Here is a 20,287-nt window from a genome sequence, read left to right on the forward strand (position 1 = left end):
GACGATTTAATAAATAAAAATGAACGTAAGTAGTTACCCGTTGTATGGGTGAAGTCTCAATTTTAAATTATGACCAAATTATTGATGATTGATTGAGACCGACTTTGATTATTAACGAAAACTTAACCGAGATTATTTATGATGAATTCGTGGAAATACAGACGACGGTACAGAATTCCCGACAGGGTTGTTCGCGAAACTAAATGATGCAGAACACGCCAGAATGCACAGCTTCTAGATCCGGACCTGCAAGACGTCTAGGAGATTGTTTTCCATGACGAAAAGGATATATCGGATGAAATCACACCAAGGATATAAGAAAGAAGGAAACCGTAATCCTTAGTACGAATTCTTTTTTTCTAAAAGTAAGTATTAATAAATAAATTCTTTATTTTCAGACTTCAGCTTACGCAACCTACACGAATATCCAAAGTTCTTTTGCTAGAACTACGAGTAAATGATGAATGTACTATTCCTTTTTTCTGGATTATAAATATGTCACACATATATGAGACAGTATACTACATTGATAAAATCTTTGAAGTCGCAGATGCAAGACTTTTTTTTCTACTGTACTAGCGACCCACCCTGGCTTCGCACGGGTAAACCTAAACAAATTATACACCTAAACCTTCCTCATGAATCGCTCTATTGATAGGTGAAAACCACATGAAAATCCGTTCAGTAGTTTTTGAGTTTATCGCGAACATACATACATACAAACAGACAGACGCGGCGGGGACTTTATTTTATAAGATGTTTACTTATACCCTTTACAAACGGTCAACTTTTATAGAGGGCACATAGCGTCACCGCTATCTCCACCAAAACGACTATAATAAGCCCTAATACAACAAAACCCTTCATATAAAACCGAATCTTTTTATTCAATTTTAAATTTATGTATTCGGTCCCAATGCGGCGCTCGCGTAAACCCGCGATTGGATGTTTTTACGAGTCCAGATTTACGATTGGTGGATGTGCCGTGTTGTCGTACAGTGCAGTAACCGTGCCTGTATAGTGCAACGTAAAGATGTCAGGCGAATGGATATTAAAGCGTTTACTGTCAAAGTTCTGTGGATACTTTGTGTGGTTATGTGTGTTGACGGGACTAGCCATCAACGGCGATGCGGAACCCCATAAACCCACAAGCGTCGCAACAAGCATCAACAACAGATGATGTGGCCAATGATGATGATACGATGAATCGTTGGAAGGGCTATTTTTGCCTGTACATCTTGGGGGAAAATTTTTGTTCAAGTACAGAAAATAAGAAGATAAATTTATTTGCAACCAGAAAAACCTTGATGAAACCACTCGCAGTCGTGAAACATTTGTCATTCGTTTGAGAATGTACCAAACTTTCGATACGGTCCAAACTCCGTCAAGTAATTTGGGGTCAAAAATGGAGGTCCCTCTAATGACAAAAACTTTAATGTAAATATATTTTTCCTTTTTTATTATGAGACGTACCACATTATTACAATCTATATATTGTAAATAAAGATGTCAATCACAATGACAAAATCAACGATGATCAACTCTGGCCAACGTGGGACTCAAAACCATATCCTTGGATTGCCACGTTGCGTGTGTGGTAAAACATTATTTTTTTGTATAGAAAAAAAAATTCCAAAACCTATCGTGTGTGGTATCATACGAAAGGGCTTTTTGAGGCGATTCTAAAAATATATCACATCATTACATTTCGGCCATTTTTTAAATTAAAATTAAAATAATTTTCGAAACATACCAAGTTTGGGCTCCTCCAGATACGATATGGCTGATTTTTTTTGTACAATATACTACAAATGATACGTGATATCCTCATATCCAACCTGAAGAAAGCAATTTTGAAAATATATCAGTAATGGATATTGTAGTAAATGACATTACAATATCCATTACTCTGATTACTCCCCGTAACTTGATCTGCTGCATTGCTTGCCTAATATAATTAAGCAGTAATTCGCATGTCTTGGCCTAATTACGATGTAGTAATTGATATCCGCCCCATTAATCTCGTTTTAATTAAATTTGCGCGGCTAAATATGGAAGAGAGATAATTCGGTTATGTATTATTAGCGTTAAGTAAAGTCCATCTTGATAATTAAGTGTATTTTGGAACGGAAGAGACGTGAAATTATTTTGAGCACGAAATTGATTGGTCTAAGGTACGAGTCCCGTTAAGAAACGGGACTAAATCGCGTAAACTTACTTTTATTTACTTAACCTAAGGTTTATTTTACACAAACACCTTCACATGTATTACAAGAAGCAAATGCAAGTGTTAAACAAGTTATGTATTATCAAAAAAAAATTGTGTAATATTTTCTTAAATTTAAAGTTAATTAAAAGTATTTAAGAAAGGTTTAATTTATACTCAACCGTATCATGGGCTTGTGAACAGTATAACTGATTCGCTTCTACTAAACACGGTACTATCTTTCATCTGTCGGCCCAGATTAAGCGCGGGGTCCTGTCCTAGCTCAACCTCGTTTGACATATGATAGATGGCGTTAACTTGTTTCTAGGTCAGCTGGCGACTTGGCAAAAATACTGAATATTTGGAGGGATCTCACGCAAATCTATTCTTGTACTAGGTAACTTAGGAAAAAATAGGGATTCTTATCATCATCTTGCACTTTACTGGCATTTTGGCAATTATGCTAAACCGGTCGTCAACGTTCATTCCGTATGTTAACACATTTAATGCCGAATACCCGACTATCGGGTATTTTATGGGGCCGTTCCCAGGCCGGACGACCCTATAGTCGGGATCGTTGTATTAAGCTTTATATGACTAAATTTTTGTGGCCTGGCGCGGATGTCTTGTGTGGCTGGGTGGCAATGAATGTGTTAATATTGATTTAAACGATCACATTACCTACCGATTATTTTAACAAAGAAGATACTAGGTATACAAATAACAGCAAAAAGTTTTCCTATCAACGAAAACCAAAATAAAACGTAACATTAATTATTATAATATACATACAAGTATATATGTTATATCGCCGAGAATATAAGCTTTGCTTGTAGGTAATATTGTCCTCAAATATAGTAAGTAAGTAAGTAAGTAAATATTCTTTATTGCACCAAAATTATACATTTTACATACATGTAAAACTACAAAGAAATATTTAAAGAAAAAATAGAACCAGGTAACAACAGGCGGTCTTATCGCTAAAAAGCGATCTCTTCCAGACAACCTTTGGGTAGCAGGAAATGTAGAACTCATACAAAAGTCAACAGGTAGTGCAAAGAGCTAAATATGGAGACTATTAAACACAAACGTTATATACCAGTTTCTTTAAAATTTGTTAACTTCATTTGCAAGAAACTTTACCAGTTCATAGTCTTGAAGGTTGTCAGGCGCCTCGGTGGCTCTCAGTGTTAACAAGATTAATGACTCAACTATGTTTTAACAAGGTTGTTTTATTTCCAGGTAAGTCCACTCGCCGCAACCCAGTTTGATGGCTATCGCAGAAGGTAACAATATCATTAACTCACTGCAGAACTCGGGAACTAGCAGGCCAATTCGAACATGCACCTGACAGAAAACCGATTGGAATGATATCAGCTTTCATTCGCGCGTTGATTCGCTCTGACTTGTCTGTAGTTGTATTGGTGCGAGCGAGACGTTATCGCAGAAGGTAACAATTTCATTGACTCACTGCAGAACTTGAGGGGAACAAGAACGCAGAATGAGTCGGATGGAACCAGTAAAGGCAGGAAATAATCGGTTCAAGAGTTACGGTTCAAGCAAAACTTCCTGCTGCACAGTAGATAGATTTGAAAAAAAAAGGAATGAAACGAAGTTAATCGTGAATTTTGAATATATATATTGAAATATTATAAAGTTAAAAAATATTGTTCTTATACTTAATCATTCAGAATGACATCTAAATGTTGTCATTAACCATCATCATTTTGATGTCAGTCTACTTTCGAATTGGCCATGATAGTATTATCATTTAGGTAAATATAACTACTGTATTTGGCCAGCAAAGCTACGAGTACATCTGCTACGCCGTAGCTCGTAGCAGTATATTCTTACTTCATTACGGCATTCTAACTTCAATATTGTTAGTATGGTGACATTTACTGTAATTGTCCAGTACATGTTAATTACTATTTATTTAAGTAAATTATTCATAACAGCTACTGTTAACAATCTATTTACTGTGATTGCAGACCGAACAGCGCCGTGTCCGATTACCAATTTAATATTCTGAAAACTTTTTATAATTTAATACTGAAATACCAATTATTTATCTTCGTTAAAAACTTTATTACATAATCAACGCGGTATATATGTATGATGATTATATATTACACCCGCCTGTCATGTAAGGGAGGGTGAACTAGGTATTCTGTATGTGTATTTCTGTCCGCTGCTAAAAATATTATTTAGCAAACCTGTACCACAGGGCGGACACGCTATACATCGAAAATCACTTGCGTTTCTATGTGTGAACGGCACGTCTGTACACGCGGCATGCGTCACAGTGTAAGTTGCTTAAAAATAGTACTGAGCGGTCGGCAAACGGCCGTCAATCTAGTGTCGCGGGGCGAGGTAATTCGAGTCGGGGCGGGGCGGTGCCGGCCACGCTGTATGATAATACTATTACTTATTCTGTGCCTGTACTTTCTGTAAATAAAAAAAATACAATAAAGGTGACTGTCCATTTGTAACTGCCGCTGCACTGCAGTTGCGACGTTACGCGGTGCCGCACTACTGTAGCAGCACGACTGCGGCTGTTGCGGCGTGCAGTCGCGACAGCGTTCGTTGATGGCTTGTCAATGTCAAGTCATATAATGTCAGACGTACAAATAAAATACTAATTTACTTTTGTATTTTTTACGTGAAGAAGCGAGTGACGATAATGCTACATGAAAAAGAAGACCAGTTTGCCTTTCTACAATAGTCAGAGTCCGACGAAGGCAGCTACGCAATATTAATAAAAAATCTGATATTTAATGGTGATCCTTTATTCAGATAATATTGCCGATGAAATGAAAAGCAATTCAACATTGAATGAGACTTAATAATTGACGAAATACAATCAAATTACTCAAATAAAATTAATGCAGAGGAAAAATTATTCTTAACATTAAGGTAAGTTCACAATGTGAAATTTTCTTCCCCATCCTCTTGCCTAAATGCGTGACCACCGCACACAGCAATCCGACGGAAACGGGACTCATGGAGTTCGTGATATATACGGGGGGAGTGCGCACTTGATCCACCTGCATCACGTATAGGTACTCGGCCGTCAGAAACGTGCGGCTGGATTTAGAAGTCTGTAATAAACGTCCCCTCAAAACCATGCCAGGTAGGCTCTTTTGGCAGGCCTTTTATTGATTTCTGCAAAGTGATTCGTTGGTTCTGGAGATGACGATGCGACACGTAAGAATAAAATTATCCAATGGTGGGCAGGCAGTCGTTCGGTGTTAGCAAAATATTACAGATTTATCTTTCTAAGTATCCATATTAAGCCAATTTTACTTTCCTTAGGTACCAAACAGTGAAGTATGATGAATAAAATAATTTGTAATTTACACTTCATATTGTCCAGTTGCAGGTGTGAATGGGCGACGGCACTCTATGATATGACCGCACATCCATATAAAACTTGACGGGCGAGACAAGAAATCCTTTATGAAGAAAGATATTTCCCTCGCCTTGGCCGATAGAAAGAACTTTTAATAAATTAATTTGAATAATAAATGGTTTCCTCGTGTTGGTGTGAAGAATTACGTGTTGCACTGTAACACAGTTTGTTTAACCCTCATGCCTTGAGACCTCCGCAACTGTCAATATTCTAAATTTTAAACCATTCGCTTCTCTCGTGGTTCAATTTTGTATCGTTTCGTATGTTTGGATATCAATATGTTACCATGAGGTATTAAATAACATCTTTGCCCCTTGTAATAAAAATAAATGATTGCTTCTTTTATTTAGCTCAGGAATGGCTTTGCAATGACAAAATGATAAATTGTCACCATAAACGACATTATATAATATGATATATTACAATACAATTACAGTTGCCAGGAATATTCGGCAACTATTCGGTATTTGGCCACTTTGCCGGATATTCGGTATTCTATTTGCCTCTCTATCGCTCGTGCCCTGTCGAGCTTATAGCTATCCTCGCAAACGCAAAACTACGAAAAAATAAAAGAACAGTTTATTTAATGAATCTATAAATAATATCGTCGTATTATTTAAATCCCTAAATCAATAATCTCAAAATACGCTAAATTTGTGAAAGCTGATTCCACAAATCTGCCTTAAGTTATATACCTTAGTTTTATTGGATGTATATAATGTACAAATTTCTAGAGAAGGCGGAGAATGTAAAGTTATAGCAAGAATAGTGCCTGGGGGTGGGCATAGATTTAATAATAAACTATACAATTATTTTCTGGATCAACAAGAGTAGAACCTAAATCAACTTCAACTGAATGCTACTAAACAAAGCCCTCAATGTCAACCTTACGTGCAGAACATGTTGAACATATAATGTATACACTTTTTTGGGAAACAGGTTTTTCGTAAATTAATAAAAAAGTAAAAAATAAGATGTTTTATTTTTCACAACTCTTTATTAACTTTAGTTTTGTCCGCCATGATCGTGATATCAGCAGCTTGAGCCTTGAACTGCAACTTGTAGGTACCTGGAAATTAGAAATTATCTTTTCAGTTTCATGTTGTATTTTGAATATAACTATGTATTTTTGTATGTATATGATTTATTGCTTGGAAGTTACATATATGTATGTCTGTTTGTTGAATTTAACTTCAAATCAGTAAAACGGAGCTAGTAGCGGACAAGCTGTGTTAAACGGTTTGTCTTTAGATATTTTGGCCACATCATCACAGAAAATAAATAGGTAATAGTGACCCGACCACCAAAATGGACTTTTAAATATTCGTAGTAAAATTATATTAGTAATTTTATACTTACATCGACGTGATCCTCACAGAAATATTGTATGTAACACTTGAAGTATTCCATTCCACATTTACTTCACGACAACACCGTCTTTCACGTAGGTCTTCGCGGACTATAATTTTTGTAAATCATTCCCACAAGTGGAAACAAGGTTTTTGATATATTAAGCAATCAAAATCTACTGTTTAGGTATTAAAAATTATAAATCAAATCGTAAGAAACTAGCGGTTTAACTGAATTTTTTTATTATGACAATTGATGACAATGACATCTTTGACAATTACGTGAGTGACGGATTTATTTACTATGGTTCGATAACTTTTACTATACGATGACATTATTATATTCAGCCTCGCGAGAAGGTCAAACTAAGGTCATCAGTATATTTGTTGAAATATCTTAAATCCTCGATTATTATATCGCAGCAAATGTCGGAAACTGTTTAAAAACCTAATATCTCGAAATGGTTTTCGAAATAGAACATTAAAAAAATGAACAATTCTAATTAGAGATTGGATTTTGCAAGTAGTGAGTGAGAAGTGCGACTGTGTGCACGTTTTCCCCCGCAAAAAATGGCAGAACGATTTGTACGGTAAGATATCGCTTGGGCTCCTCCCTTCCGACGTGTCGGAAGCCGGTGTTGCTCGAAGGGTTTGCCAGACTATAGTTAACTTCCGAATTTGACACTCTCTTTTTCGGACCTATCATTCTAGTTTCCTAACTGGCTCTGTGATACTCGTATGGCTCAATATAGATTAGCAAAAAAGTTTACAGTAGTACTACAGTCGCCATCAGATATGTCGGAGCGACCGAGGTGCTAAATATATCTGAACATGCACTCTAGCGCCTTGACAATAAAGGCGTGTTCAGATATTTGTGAGCTCCTTGGCCGCCCCGATATATCTGCGATATATGGCGACGGTACCATCGGGGTTGTTTATCCGTGGGTGTAATAACTCCTTAGAACGTAGTGGTTATATCCTCTTTGCTTAAAACTACTAATATCTGTGATCAAAGACAATTCAGTGCAGGTGACAGATTTGACGTGCGGTCTGCAGCCGCAGTTGCAATAATACACCAAATACGCAAAAATGGCCATGCTACGTGCAGTCGGTCTTGTCATTCATTTTACTATGGAAATTGACAATAACACCGACGTGTCGGAGCAGTAGTGCAGCTGCGGTCGGGAAAACGTTAAAATCACCATATTACGTGCAGTCGATATCGTCATTCATTTTACTATGGAAATTGACAATAACACCGACGCGTTTGGGCCGCCGCAGTAGTGTCGGAGCAGCAGTGCAGCTGCGGTTGGAAACGGACAGTCACCTTTACTGTCCATTTTATGTATCACCCCACACTAGCATCTTTTGAGCGTCGCCGTCTAGTCAGCGCTATGGAAAATGGCGTCGCTGTGCAGTTGCGCCAACGTTGTGTCGAGCAGCAGCCATAGTGTTAACTAGACGCTGACGCTCGGGAGACGCTAGTGTGGGGTGGCTCTTAAGCATTCACTAAGAAGGGACAAGTTTACTTATACCGGCTGCCACATAATCGCCGGAAGCGTAATAAAGATGTGAGGATCAGTAGGTACACACACACACACAGACAGCGAGCTGCAAAAGTGCAGCTTTTGCGTACCTACGTGCTTCAGACACCTCAGACACCTGTATTGAAATCTAACTGGTTTTTGCTTCAGAATGTGTGTTACTGTGTTCCTCTGTGCCTTAAGAGGTGAAAATGTTACATTTTAAGATGCATTCGGACTTAATTGACTTCGATTATATATTATTTTGAAATCACGTTCAAATTTTCTTTCTCCAACCAGAAATGTCACATCCATAACAAATCCAGATCAAATTCATAACCTGCTATTATAATCAGCATATGCCTCCTGGTATGTTGGTACGAACGGGGTGCGCTGCGGATGATGTCACAATGACATCAATTTCTATAGTTCTAACGTTGGTCTTTTTTAGGGTTCCGTAGCCAAATGGCAAAAAACGGAACCCTTATAGGTTAGTCATGTCTGTCTGTCTGTCCGTCCGTATGTCACAGCCACTTTTCTCTGAAACTATAAGAACTATACTGTTGAAACTTGGTAAGTAGATGTATTCTGTGAACCGCATTAATATTTTCACACAAAAATAGAAAAAAAAAACAATAAATTTTGGGGCTTCCCCATACTTGGAACTGAAACTCGTTTTTTTTTTTTTATCAAACCCATACGTGTGGGGTATCTATGGATAGGTCTTCAAAAATGATATTGAGGTTTTTAATATCATCTTTTTCTAAACTGAATAGTTTGCGCGAGACTAATAAGACTTTGAGACTAAGAGATTTTGATAAGACTGAAAAGAATATATGATGTATATATATGATGTACATTACTATGGAAACTTCCACCGAAAATTGGTTTGAACGAGATCTAGTAAGTAGTTTTTTTTTTAATACGTCATAAATCGAAAACCGCAATTTTCCTTTCACTCACGTTTCACATAAAAAATACATTGTTAAAATTATGTAATGTACGGAACCCTCGGCGCGCGAGTCCGACTCGCACTTGGCCGGTTTTTTGTGTTCGTACAAATGATTTGAAAGCTGTTCCTCCAAACATCAAAAGCTTTAGTTAAGGTTACAAAGCATCAAATCGGTTGACGGATTATGTTTGCGTCAATAAAAAATTTAAACCAAAGATAAAACAAACATTTGAGACATAATACAAAATCCACTTCGCTGACAGCATAAATTTGTTTGACACGCGACTGAGCCCCAACGTAAATTCAGTGCCAAAACAAAGTCTGCGAAATCAGTAATCAAGGCCGGAAGCTGAGCAAAAAGAAACATTTGCCGCTCTGACATTATTACTCTAACAACGTCGTATCTAAAACTCGCCATAATTAAAAACAGAACCTAGCTTGTACAACATAAAGTTCGAAATTCAGTGTAACGGTTTGTAGAGATAGGAAGTTGACGGTGAATGAGTTACTCGTTAGGTTATCTGTGGGCATTAGTGAGGTCCGCCGGCATTCAGATACAAAATGAAAGGATTCTTTTGTATGGCTTTAGTCTGTGGCCATCGCTGTCATTAGCTTCTATTTGAGTTCGTTTTAAGCTAAGGCCATACAAATTAAAACCCCAAAATTTGCCTCTGAATTTTATTTGTTTGTAAATTAAACGAAACAAGAAATGCAACTCTGTTCCAATTGAATATGGTATAAACTTCATCGAACTGAAGAAGTACTGTAGGTAGGACCTTGGGCCTTAGATGGTTAATAAAATAACAAACTGGGCAAATGGTCCTGCTGGTCTAACGGATTCTGCAATCAAATGTACAGTCGAGTTCACAAACATATTTACAAGCCAACATTCCAAAAATATATTTGCAGATGTGTAAGGCTTTATATCGACTGACAGGACTTGAAGCATATTTTAAAGTTTCAAAGTCAAAAAGTCAAAAGCATTTATTTGTTCAACATAGATAAGGTACATAAGTACAGGTCTCACATAATCATTGTATCACTATGTTGTGCCGTAAGGCGTACAATTTTCCATTTATGGACTGTGGCTGCATGCTGAGCACAGTTACCATTACTTATCAAATTCATCTAACAAAAATTCACTTACACTATAATATGCTTTGTCAATTAAAAATTTAAATAACTTACTTTTAAATTAATCATGTCATTTGTATTTCTTAGCTCAGTTGGAATTTTATTAAAAAAATTTGGAGCCATTCCAAATATACTTTTAATCTGTCTTATGTACAATAAAGTGTTTACATACATACATACTTTTTTCTAAATAACGCCGTTTTGGAAGGCAACGAATTGATTTTTTAATATTAAAGGAAAAAAATTAAATGGTTTCGCTTCCGGCAGGACTTGAACCCGCAACTTCCGCAATCCTTGCGTTTATCTTAACTAAGCAAGCGTGTATACATAAGGGAAGGAATGGAAACATTTGCGATGTTCTGAGGATTCCGTAGCTCAATTGGTTAAGGGCAACGCATGGATTGCGGAGGTAGCGGGTTCAAATTTTATTGTCACAAATAGTTCGAGAATTAAGTGTTTAATATGCATGTCAACGAGTAGGTATTGCTATGAAATTTTTAGCCTTGTTTGCTCATATTTGATAAGTATTTTATTGACACAAACAGGTGATTTTTGTCGCATTTGCAGGGTTAAGAACTTTGTCACATAAAGTGTAAAATATTTCAGATGACACTGATGCGGTTAGACATTGGCCTATTTTCTATTGAGTTTATTAAAATTATATTCCTGTCTATTCAAATAGTTCGTAACAGTTCAACTAATTTGGCTGATGGATCTAACTCCCACAGTAGTTTGGACATTAATTTGAAAACTTTCCGTTTATTAGCATATTGCGTTTGAAACAATAAAAACTGGCCACTCCAAAATCCATTACCACTCCACACTCAACAACAATAAAAATGGGCCACTTTCTATGCATTTTTCATATATGGGGACCCGTGTTTATTGCCTACGAGTGTACAAATTAGTTCAGTTACACTACACAGATTCAATCTTCCGCCGGACAAAGTACAGTTAATTCACTTTTAAATCAACTTTGGAGTGGAATTAGTTTTTGATTAGTCCGCCCGGCGAACACTTCCGTTTGTTGGTGCCCCTAATAATTAATAATGGAACAGGAAAGTCGTTTTGCTTGTAATATTTTCATATGAATCTGAGGAATTATAGAAAACAAATAAAAAAACCGGCCAAGTGCGAGGCGGAGTCGCGCACGAAGGGTTCCGTACCATTACGCAATAAACGGCAAAAAAATCACGTTTGTTGTATGGGAGCCCCACTTAAATATTTTTTTTATTCTATTTTTAGTGTTTGTTGTTATAGCGGCAACAGAAATATATCTGTGAAAATTTCAACTGTCTAGCTATCACGGTTCATGAGATACAGCATGGTGACAGACGGACGGACGGACGGACAGCGAAGTCTTAGTAATAGGATCCGGACCCCTAAAAAGGCGAGGTATCTGACGAGGTAATTGACGAAAAACGTTATAACCCATATATTATCTTCCGTCGCAAGTTTCGCGCCTTCTTTTGTTCCCTTAAAATTTCCTGATTTTACGTGATGCCCTCTTAAGAGAAGTGTCAGTTACAATGTCACGTTGTGTTGACCCGATCCCGATGAAGATAATAGCTTAATAGATAAAACATAGATAGCCAATAAATAGATACAACATATTAGAAAACAAAAAAATACTGTGATCTGAATCTTAGAGTGAAAGTTAGCTCAATCCTGTGGGGCCATAAATTATGATCGCCATAAAAAATGGCGTCATACTTTCGGTGCTTTCGCGTCGCCTGGGTGAAGTATGGCCAGTCATTTCACTTATTACTTTGCGGGGAAATATCTTATTTGTACAGAAGTTTCTTTAGGTTTTGTTTGCTGGAGGAGCTGGAGGAGCTGTTTGTGGATGGCATGTACAAAAAAATACATTATCAGTCAGTTGATTGCGCTTCTGCTAATAAACCTTAGACGCATGTTGTGGCACGCATAATCGTAGACGCCACTCCTTGGGTAGTAGCCATTGGCTACCCTTACATATTTATTTATAAAGTTGTACGGGATGGTAGGAGAAGGCCTGTGCCCAGTAGTGGATTATATATAGCCTGAATTATATTTTTAGTACGGGAAGTATGGCAAAACTAAACTCCTTTATAATTTAATCGTTTTATAAAATATGGCGCTGGAAGCTGCCATCACATTGAGAAGAAATCCATACAAGTTTGTATTGAGTTACCTACGATTACAATTACAGTTTGGTGCAAGTGACCCTAAAAAAGTCTTAAAGGGCCCACTGATTACCAGTCCGCCGGAAGATATCGGCCTGTCAGTTGTTCGGAACTGTCAAATTTGTGTTCTAACTGACTGAAAATCAGTGCCCCCTTTAGAGCTTAAAAAATTTAGTTCGAAAGAGAACATGTAGTACAAACGGCATCTCAACATTAAAGACACGTGTTTACACCTTCGGATTGCATTATCACTTAATTATTACCCCACAGCAGTAGCTTTATGAATAGGCCCCCACGGACCTCAACACAAGCACATGAACGGTAGCATCATTACACCTAGTCCCACGTGGTGACGTTGCATAACTGGAAACGAGATCAGGCAATCTCACCCCGAAATGTCTTATCTCAGAGGTACCATAAAAAGCATTACAATTGCCGACGCTTCTATTCCAAAATGAGGGTACGTTTCGTACACGGTTACGGACTTAGTTCGTTTTAAACGGAGGCAAGTCGAGTCGTCACGTATTCACGACGCGCCTGATTTAGATTTAATGGGTAGGTAACATTACTTTTGCTGCTTTACAGATGTAGTGCATAATTGTTTTCCATCGTATTTTCTCGGAAACGTTCGTATTTGTCATGCTACTTCAGTCAACCTCAGTGCTTTTAGTACCGAGACTGACGGAAATAGCAAGACATGTTCGTACGTTTCTGTGAAAATACGATGGAAACTTATGCACTACATATCTGTACATGTATTACTTACCTGTAGTATTTTATAGTTACGTGTAAAAATATAAAGTCAATTAAACTGAGGGCCTAATATGTAGGTACGCAATAATTTCAATGCTGGTTAACTGAAAAATGAGCTTCAGCCTTTTTGAAAGTGACGAAAAAGCATTTATTAATTAATATTGTAAGATAATTAATTAATGATAGAGTCAAGGCCAAGATAAGTCGTCAACGATTTTGATAGCAGGGGCATTTTTGTGTGAATAGTATGGATTCCTGAGTCATGGGTGTTTTCTGGTTTACTGCCTTTTCGCCGAAAATTGCATTGCAGAATTTCACTTGGCAACCAACTTTTCGCCAAAGTTTCATTTGGCCGAATTTCATTTCCCAACTTAACTTAATCCAACCTAACCTAACCCAACCTTGTACGTGATTTTCATTTCCCAACTATGGGGTTGCGAAATGAAATGGTTGCGAAATAAAAACTTGCTAAAATTTCATTTGGGAAATGAAACTGATGCCATAAGTTTGTTGGGAAGTGAAATTTGGCGAAAAATATTTTGGCTAAACGGCGGTATCCCGTGTTTTCTATGTATTTATAAATATTTATTTATTTAATATATCGTTTTCTAAGTACCCACAACACAAGCCTAAGGCCACGGATTGGACGCACGCGCCGCCCCGCGCGCCGCGCCGCGTGCGTCCAGCCCGCGGCCTTATTGAGCTTACTGTGGGACTTGGTCATAATGTCAGTTAGTTGTAATGGTGTCCTATAATTATTTATTATCTTTATTGATTTACAGACCTAAAGTCCTCCGATGGCCAGTTACAAATTGATCAAAAAATGTACGATTAAGTCCCGTGTTAGTTTTAAAATTATGAGTGAAAATCGTCTTAGCTTAAATCAGTATAAAAAATATACGCTCTTTTAATCGTAAAATCTTCAATCGATTCAGTCCTAAACCGACAAACAAAGACCAAACAGTCAAAGGAAACCAATAAATAATAAAATTCGTCCTTTTGTGCAAATAGGGCGACCAATATTGGATGCATTGGTCTGATCGAATCCTAATGAAATGGTACGTCACAAAGGCCGGATGTGAGGAATAGAGCGGCTAATACAAATCATGCAATATATATTCCGGCGGTTGTACAATCGGCGTGAAATTGTAAGTTAGTAGCGAGAGTAGCTATATGTCGAAATACGACATTATTACCATAAGAGTAGAGATGTATTTCATTATATAATTTTACGGTTTAGATTTACTTGTTTTTAGTCACTCGCGCGACATGTTTCCCTGAGAGCCTAGGTCTCCTTTCTCAAGCACTAACAGTGCGAGCAGCGTTCACGGCGGCCGTGTATCGCGTACTGCGGGGTGCAGAGAAATTATTTATGTTAGTATGTCTCACAACAGTTTAAGTAGGTACTTGGAAGTAGCTACTTGCTGGCTAAGGATTCGTTTTAAATGGACGACCTTGAATCCGAAGCCAGCAAGTAGCCTTCCTGCCGAGTCATATAGGTATAGTGCTTTTCTCGAAAATGGCGCAATAAATACAAATATAATAGAAATATTTTACAGAAGCAACGTTCTTACGTATGTATTTTCACAGAAAAAAGTAAAAACAATTGATAAGATTTGCTTTGCCGCCTTTTTTTTATTTTAAAAACGAAGTGTATTTTTCTGCCAAAAATACGCCAACCTATTTGAGGCAGCTAAATAGTCGCAGTACCAACATTATAATAATAAGTACTGATCATCTGTTTGGCTGTTTAATGAACCTATGCCTTCATTTGATATGGCCACTTCAACTTTTAAAAAGTTTGGAACTCGACAAATAATGGAATTTGTATGCAACATTGCAGTCCCGAAATCGAGACTGCAATGTTTTTAACTTTTTAATTTTTTGACTGACCATAAACTACGCACTTCGCGACCTAATTTTTAACCGGCAACGTCGACTTTGCCGTCAATTTTTGAGAAAAATGGTTTTACTTCCGAATACAAAATATAGAAAATATAAATTTACTATCTCATATAATAATACACATTATTATTCAAACGGCAGCGCAGGGGCGCAAACTGCTGTAACTTGATCTGTTTTGCTATAATCTAACTTCTCCTTGCGTAAATAGTAGGTAAGACTATCCCGGTACCTCTGTACTTTACTGTAAGTAAAACGACATTATGTTTTGTTGCTATGTTATTGATTATGGATACCGTTGTGCATACTGTTTACATTCCAGAACATTATGTAATCGTATGGCGTAACATTGTAGGTAGTATTATAGTCAATATCCAATAGTAAGTGTTATAGTTGATATCCAGTTACGCAGCCAGCCGATCGCGTAGAGGCGATTATAGACATTTTTTTCTATGAATAATAAATACGGGTTACATAAAATGTATGCTCCTACTGTAAGTGTCCCGTATAGGTTAAACCTTAAGTAAATAAAACCCTTCTTGTATGTATTCAGTTGTGTAGGTTTCTTGCGGTATTGTTTTATAAATATCTATGAGGATGCGTGGGTGCTTACATTAAGCTTATCCGTTACATAACCCGTATACTGCTATTAATTGCGGGTCATCTGGCTCCCACTAAGCCGGTAAGCCGGCGCGGCGGCTCAGGCCGGGTTAAGATATAGCCGCTACGCCCTTCGCGTCAGGATCTAGTGTTTATAAGTTTACTTTATCCTGGTCGGGAACAATACGTTCTGAGTACATAAATATGTGTTAGTAACCAGACGTGGGTATGTATAAACTATAATATAATAACTAAACTAAGTTACCTACAGGCCAATTCGAACGTACACAGACATCAGAATGATATCTGAATTATGTAATTTGGTTGTCGTGTGTCTCGATCGCGCCAATACATGTACGGGCAAGTACGAGCGAAATGCACGATAACTGGATGACATCATTTAGATATCGTTCTGATTGTATGTTCGAATTGGCTTGTTAGCCATATTCACCTAGCACATAGTTCATTTTCCAAGGACACGTTATAACTAACGAGCAGATTTATAATACTCGTATAATAGTAGTTTATGTGACTGCTACATAATTAAAGGCATTAAAATACAAGGCATTGTGAAACGAGCTGAACGCGAGTTTCATAAGACATCACACGAGTGTTTGATGCCTAATTATGTACAATTACATACATTGCTCAATCTACACACATATTTTAAGCTCTCTATGATGTGTTAAGAAACCGCATGTTACGACCGCCATTGCGGCATTTGATCGTACACTCAAGAAAATAACATCTCGGTTGTGATACTAGAGAAAAGGCCAATTCAAATTATTTTTCAGATGATTGAAATTTTACAAAAATGTTTTATTTTAATAAAATGTGTAATAAACTTCCCTACTCAATATCGAGTGTCACCCCTCCTTTGTATATTTTTTAATCGACGTGATGGCTTTACAACGTGGCCAAGGCTGTTATTTACGTTTACCGGCTTTCGTGACCAGTATAACCCAGACCCCAGACGACGCCTAATTGCCATGAGAAGCCTGGTCAAGTTACATTGGGGATGAAGTTTTGTGAACAGCCAGTATTGGAAAATTGACTTGTGCTCAGCTTGAGCCTTTGTGCTCAACTTGCTCATAAATGTGCAACAGGCTTAGGGCTGTCATATTCAATCGCTAATATAGTTTATCCTTTATCTAAACCAGTATAAAAGTACTCTCTGATTATGGGATGGTATGGTGGCTCTGGAGGTCATATTACGTTGGTTGTCAAGAAAACTCGACTCGAGAACCTATCAGAATGCAAGAGCAGGCTCAACTGAGCAGCGGGCAAATAAACGAGTTCGTCAAAGAGGTAAACGCTTTTTCACTGAGAATTCGGGCTTTGTTTTTCTGACGTTACGGTTTTGTCCGGGTTCGGTTGGAGGCGAAAAAACAACGTATTGTTTGCCCTGGCCTTTCTATTCTTTAACGTCAGCCATTTGAATTCTGTCACGATCTTTATTATTGAATTGTGAGTTGCGACCCTGAAAAATGCCTTAAGACGCGCATCTACAGTGACTATGATCCTTAATTTTGCGACTTAAGGGGCCCACTGACTATCAGTCCGCCGGACGATATCGGCCTGTCAGTTAGAACAAAAATTTGACAGTTCCGAACAACTGCCAGGCCGATATCGTCCGGCGGACTGATAGTCAGTGGGCCCCTTAAATCTAGTTTAAGTATTTTTATTTAATCGTATGGCATAGTAGGTAACAGATATAGAGAAATCATAAATCTTGGCCTGCAGTATATCGAGTGGATGGGCACTCTTGGAAAATATGTTGGATACTCTGCTCTTCGGCACCACTGACAGTGACAGCAACGATATTTGTATTGGGCTCGGCGACCATGGCCGGTGCGCAATTTATTAAAGCTCCACCATGTCTGCCTCGGCAGTTCAAACCCTTCTATTTATATTCAAAGTAAAGTTTACTTAGCAATAATAACTTCACGCAGCCAGGCCTTCAGCCAGTCCGTAATTAATCATAATATTTTAATTATATTAGCCAGCTCAATTAAGTGCTACGTCTTTAGAGAGAAAGCTTAGCCTCCCCGCGGTTTTCATCGATTTTTTAGCCGTTACTCCTACATTTGCACTACGGATAGAATTATAAGAGAAACGGTTTTACATTCAAAACTTCTACTCGCTTCATGTTTTTTGTATAATAATTTTTAGCGACGAAAACTAGTACCATACATAGATATGAGTATATGTTGCGTAAATGTTTATGCCAAGTTCATATAATAAGCTTGTCGTTTTAAAATGAGAGCGTAACATCGATTGTATGGCGGCAGCTAGATTCGTGTGACTTAAGGATAAAGTCCAATTTTCTGATTGCATCTTCTATTAATCAGTGTGCTGTGATAATATCATTACTATGACCCGGGTTGTTTTCATTGTAGACTTATTTTCGGCAAGTGGACCAACAATATATCTGCACAACACAAACAAGAACAACTTAAGAGGCCGGTGTCGATTTTAGTCGATAAAATTGTACACCTTTTGTTACCTAATTGAAATAACAAGTACTGGTTTCTATTAGCACGTCTTCTTATCTTACCTTTTATCAGATCAGTTTTTTGAAAACAGACTCACTAAATTAGTAATGTTTGCTTTTCTAATGAACGTATAGGTAAATGCGCGTAAAGCACTGATTTTGTCGCTCTTATTTGTAAATTTCGTAAAGTTTGGACGGCTAAACATGGTAATTTTGTATAACACATATCCTGTACTTGACGTTTATCAGACTACATTTTTATTATTATGACTTTGAAGTAGTGTAAATGAAAGTTAGTGAAATCAATTTTCTCCAGAAATTACTTCAAAACAAGTGACAGTTTTTCTGAAAATCTACTAAATTTCAACGTAATTTTGATATTTAAACAATCTACAACATTTGCTGAAACTAATCTTATACATCAATTTGTATAATTTACCGCCATAATTTTTTGATGAATTTTTAAAAACTGCCCCTTCTCTTCATATATTACCGGTGACGCACGCTCGCGACCTCATTATTAAAAGGCAAGATGAGAAGACGTGCTAATAGAAACCAATACTTATAATTTCAACGACTAAATCTATCAATTTTACATTTTGCTCCAAAATCGACACCGGCCTCTTAAGCACTCAGACTCGCCGACATAACAGATTCAACAAACGTCAAACTTGTGGGAGTGAGCGTTTAATAATTACTAGGGATGCAACCGATCTTTCGCTCGCTGCTACTTGCCATCGATTTATATATTCGGTATACGGCAAAAATGGCCAAAATGTATATGTAAATGTGTATATAAAATTTCGTTCCTTTTGACGTGATAACGTGTTATAAATCGATGAACACCGGTAGCATGCACGAAAAAGTGTCACGTTGTGGACAGATCTCCATGGTAACGTTACGGCCTTTTCATCAATGTTTTCTTATGACGTTATCACGCAAAATTATCGTCCGTAAACCGACTTTACAGACAACCATATTTTTTTCTCTTAATTTGTACGATAATGGTAGATTCAAATAAATAAAGAGGCAGAGGTCATCAACGCTAGATGTCAGGTGCCATTACTGTCACTATTGACAATTTGTAATCGGGTATCGGTTTCTAACCGAATCACTATTATCTCTAATAATTACGTGCAAGATGTTGCTGGCCATCGATCATTCAAACGCGATCCGTCAATGCCGAGATTGGGAACAAATCGAATTAGAAGTGCTGAACTTACTCATATTCCTAACCATTATGAAACGAAGCCTCAAGGGAACCAGTGTATTCGTGGCCTTTAGATTTAAAATCATTATGCGCAACTGGAGATCAAATTTATACTGCTTGTAGTCGGAAAGTTAAAGGTATTTGCGGCATCGGCCGATTGGGACTGGCGGTCTTAATTATTAGCAAGTTATGAGCGACGTTTTAATTTATTTCGTTTGGGTTTATGTTCCAAATTTACCATGAATGATTAATGAAAATATCTTCTTTTGTAATGGAAGTTAAAAATTCTTAGGGTAGATTCTTTTTCATAAAAAATAGGTTTTTGGTTAAACGAAATAGATGTACTAAAGGACAAGTGACCAAGCAAGCCAGTGGCGGAAGCCGGTTTAGAACCGGCTTATGCAGCTAAAGTTAAGGTTCTAGGTGTTTAGTTCGTTTTATTAAGTATACCTATACTGATTTCTAAACATAAAGTAAGTTCCTTTCAATAACACTTTTAAATAAATAAATATTATAGCAGCCTAGTCCCACAGTAAGCTCAGTAAGGCTTGTTTTGTGGTTACTATACCATATATGTAATATATAGT

At 37.3% G+C, this 20,287-nt stretch overlaps 2 protein-coding genes across 2 annotated transcripts in view; both read left to right on the forward strand.

Moving 5' to 3' along the window:
- LOC134746841 (atypical protein kinase C-like) overlaps nt 1-3,509 on the forward strand; it is a 215,243-nt gene extending 211,734 nt beyond the window's left edge. The window contains exon 4 of the mRNA XM_063681408.1: nt 3,449-3,509. Within this exon, the coding sequence (XP_063537478.1) occupies nt 3,449-3,477 (29 nt within the window). The 3' untranslated portion in view covers nt 3,478-3,509. The remainder of the gene's footprint in view (nt 1-3,448) is intronic.
- LOC134746855 (atypical protein kinase C-like) overlaps nt 1-20,287 on the forward strand; it is a 180,990-nt gene that overhangs the window by 82,666 nt on the left and 78,037 nt on the right. The gene's annotated exons all lie outside the window — the stretch shown is intronic.

The sequence above is a fragment of the Cydia strobilella genome, chromosome 13 (assembly GCF_947568885.1).
Source record: "Cydia strobilella chromosome 13, ilCydStro3.1, whole genome shotgun sequence".
In the NCBI taxonomy this organism is placed as follows: domain Eukaryota; kingdom Metazoa; phylum Arthropoda; class Insecta; order Lepidoptera; family Tortricidae; genus Cydia; species Cydia strobilella.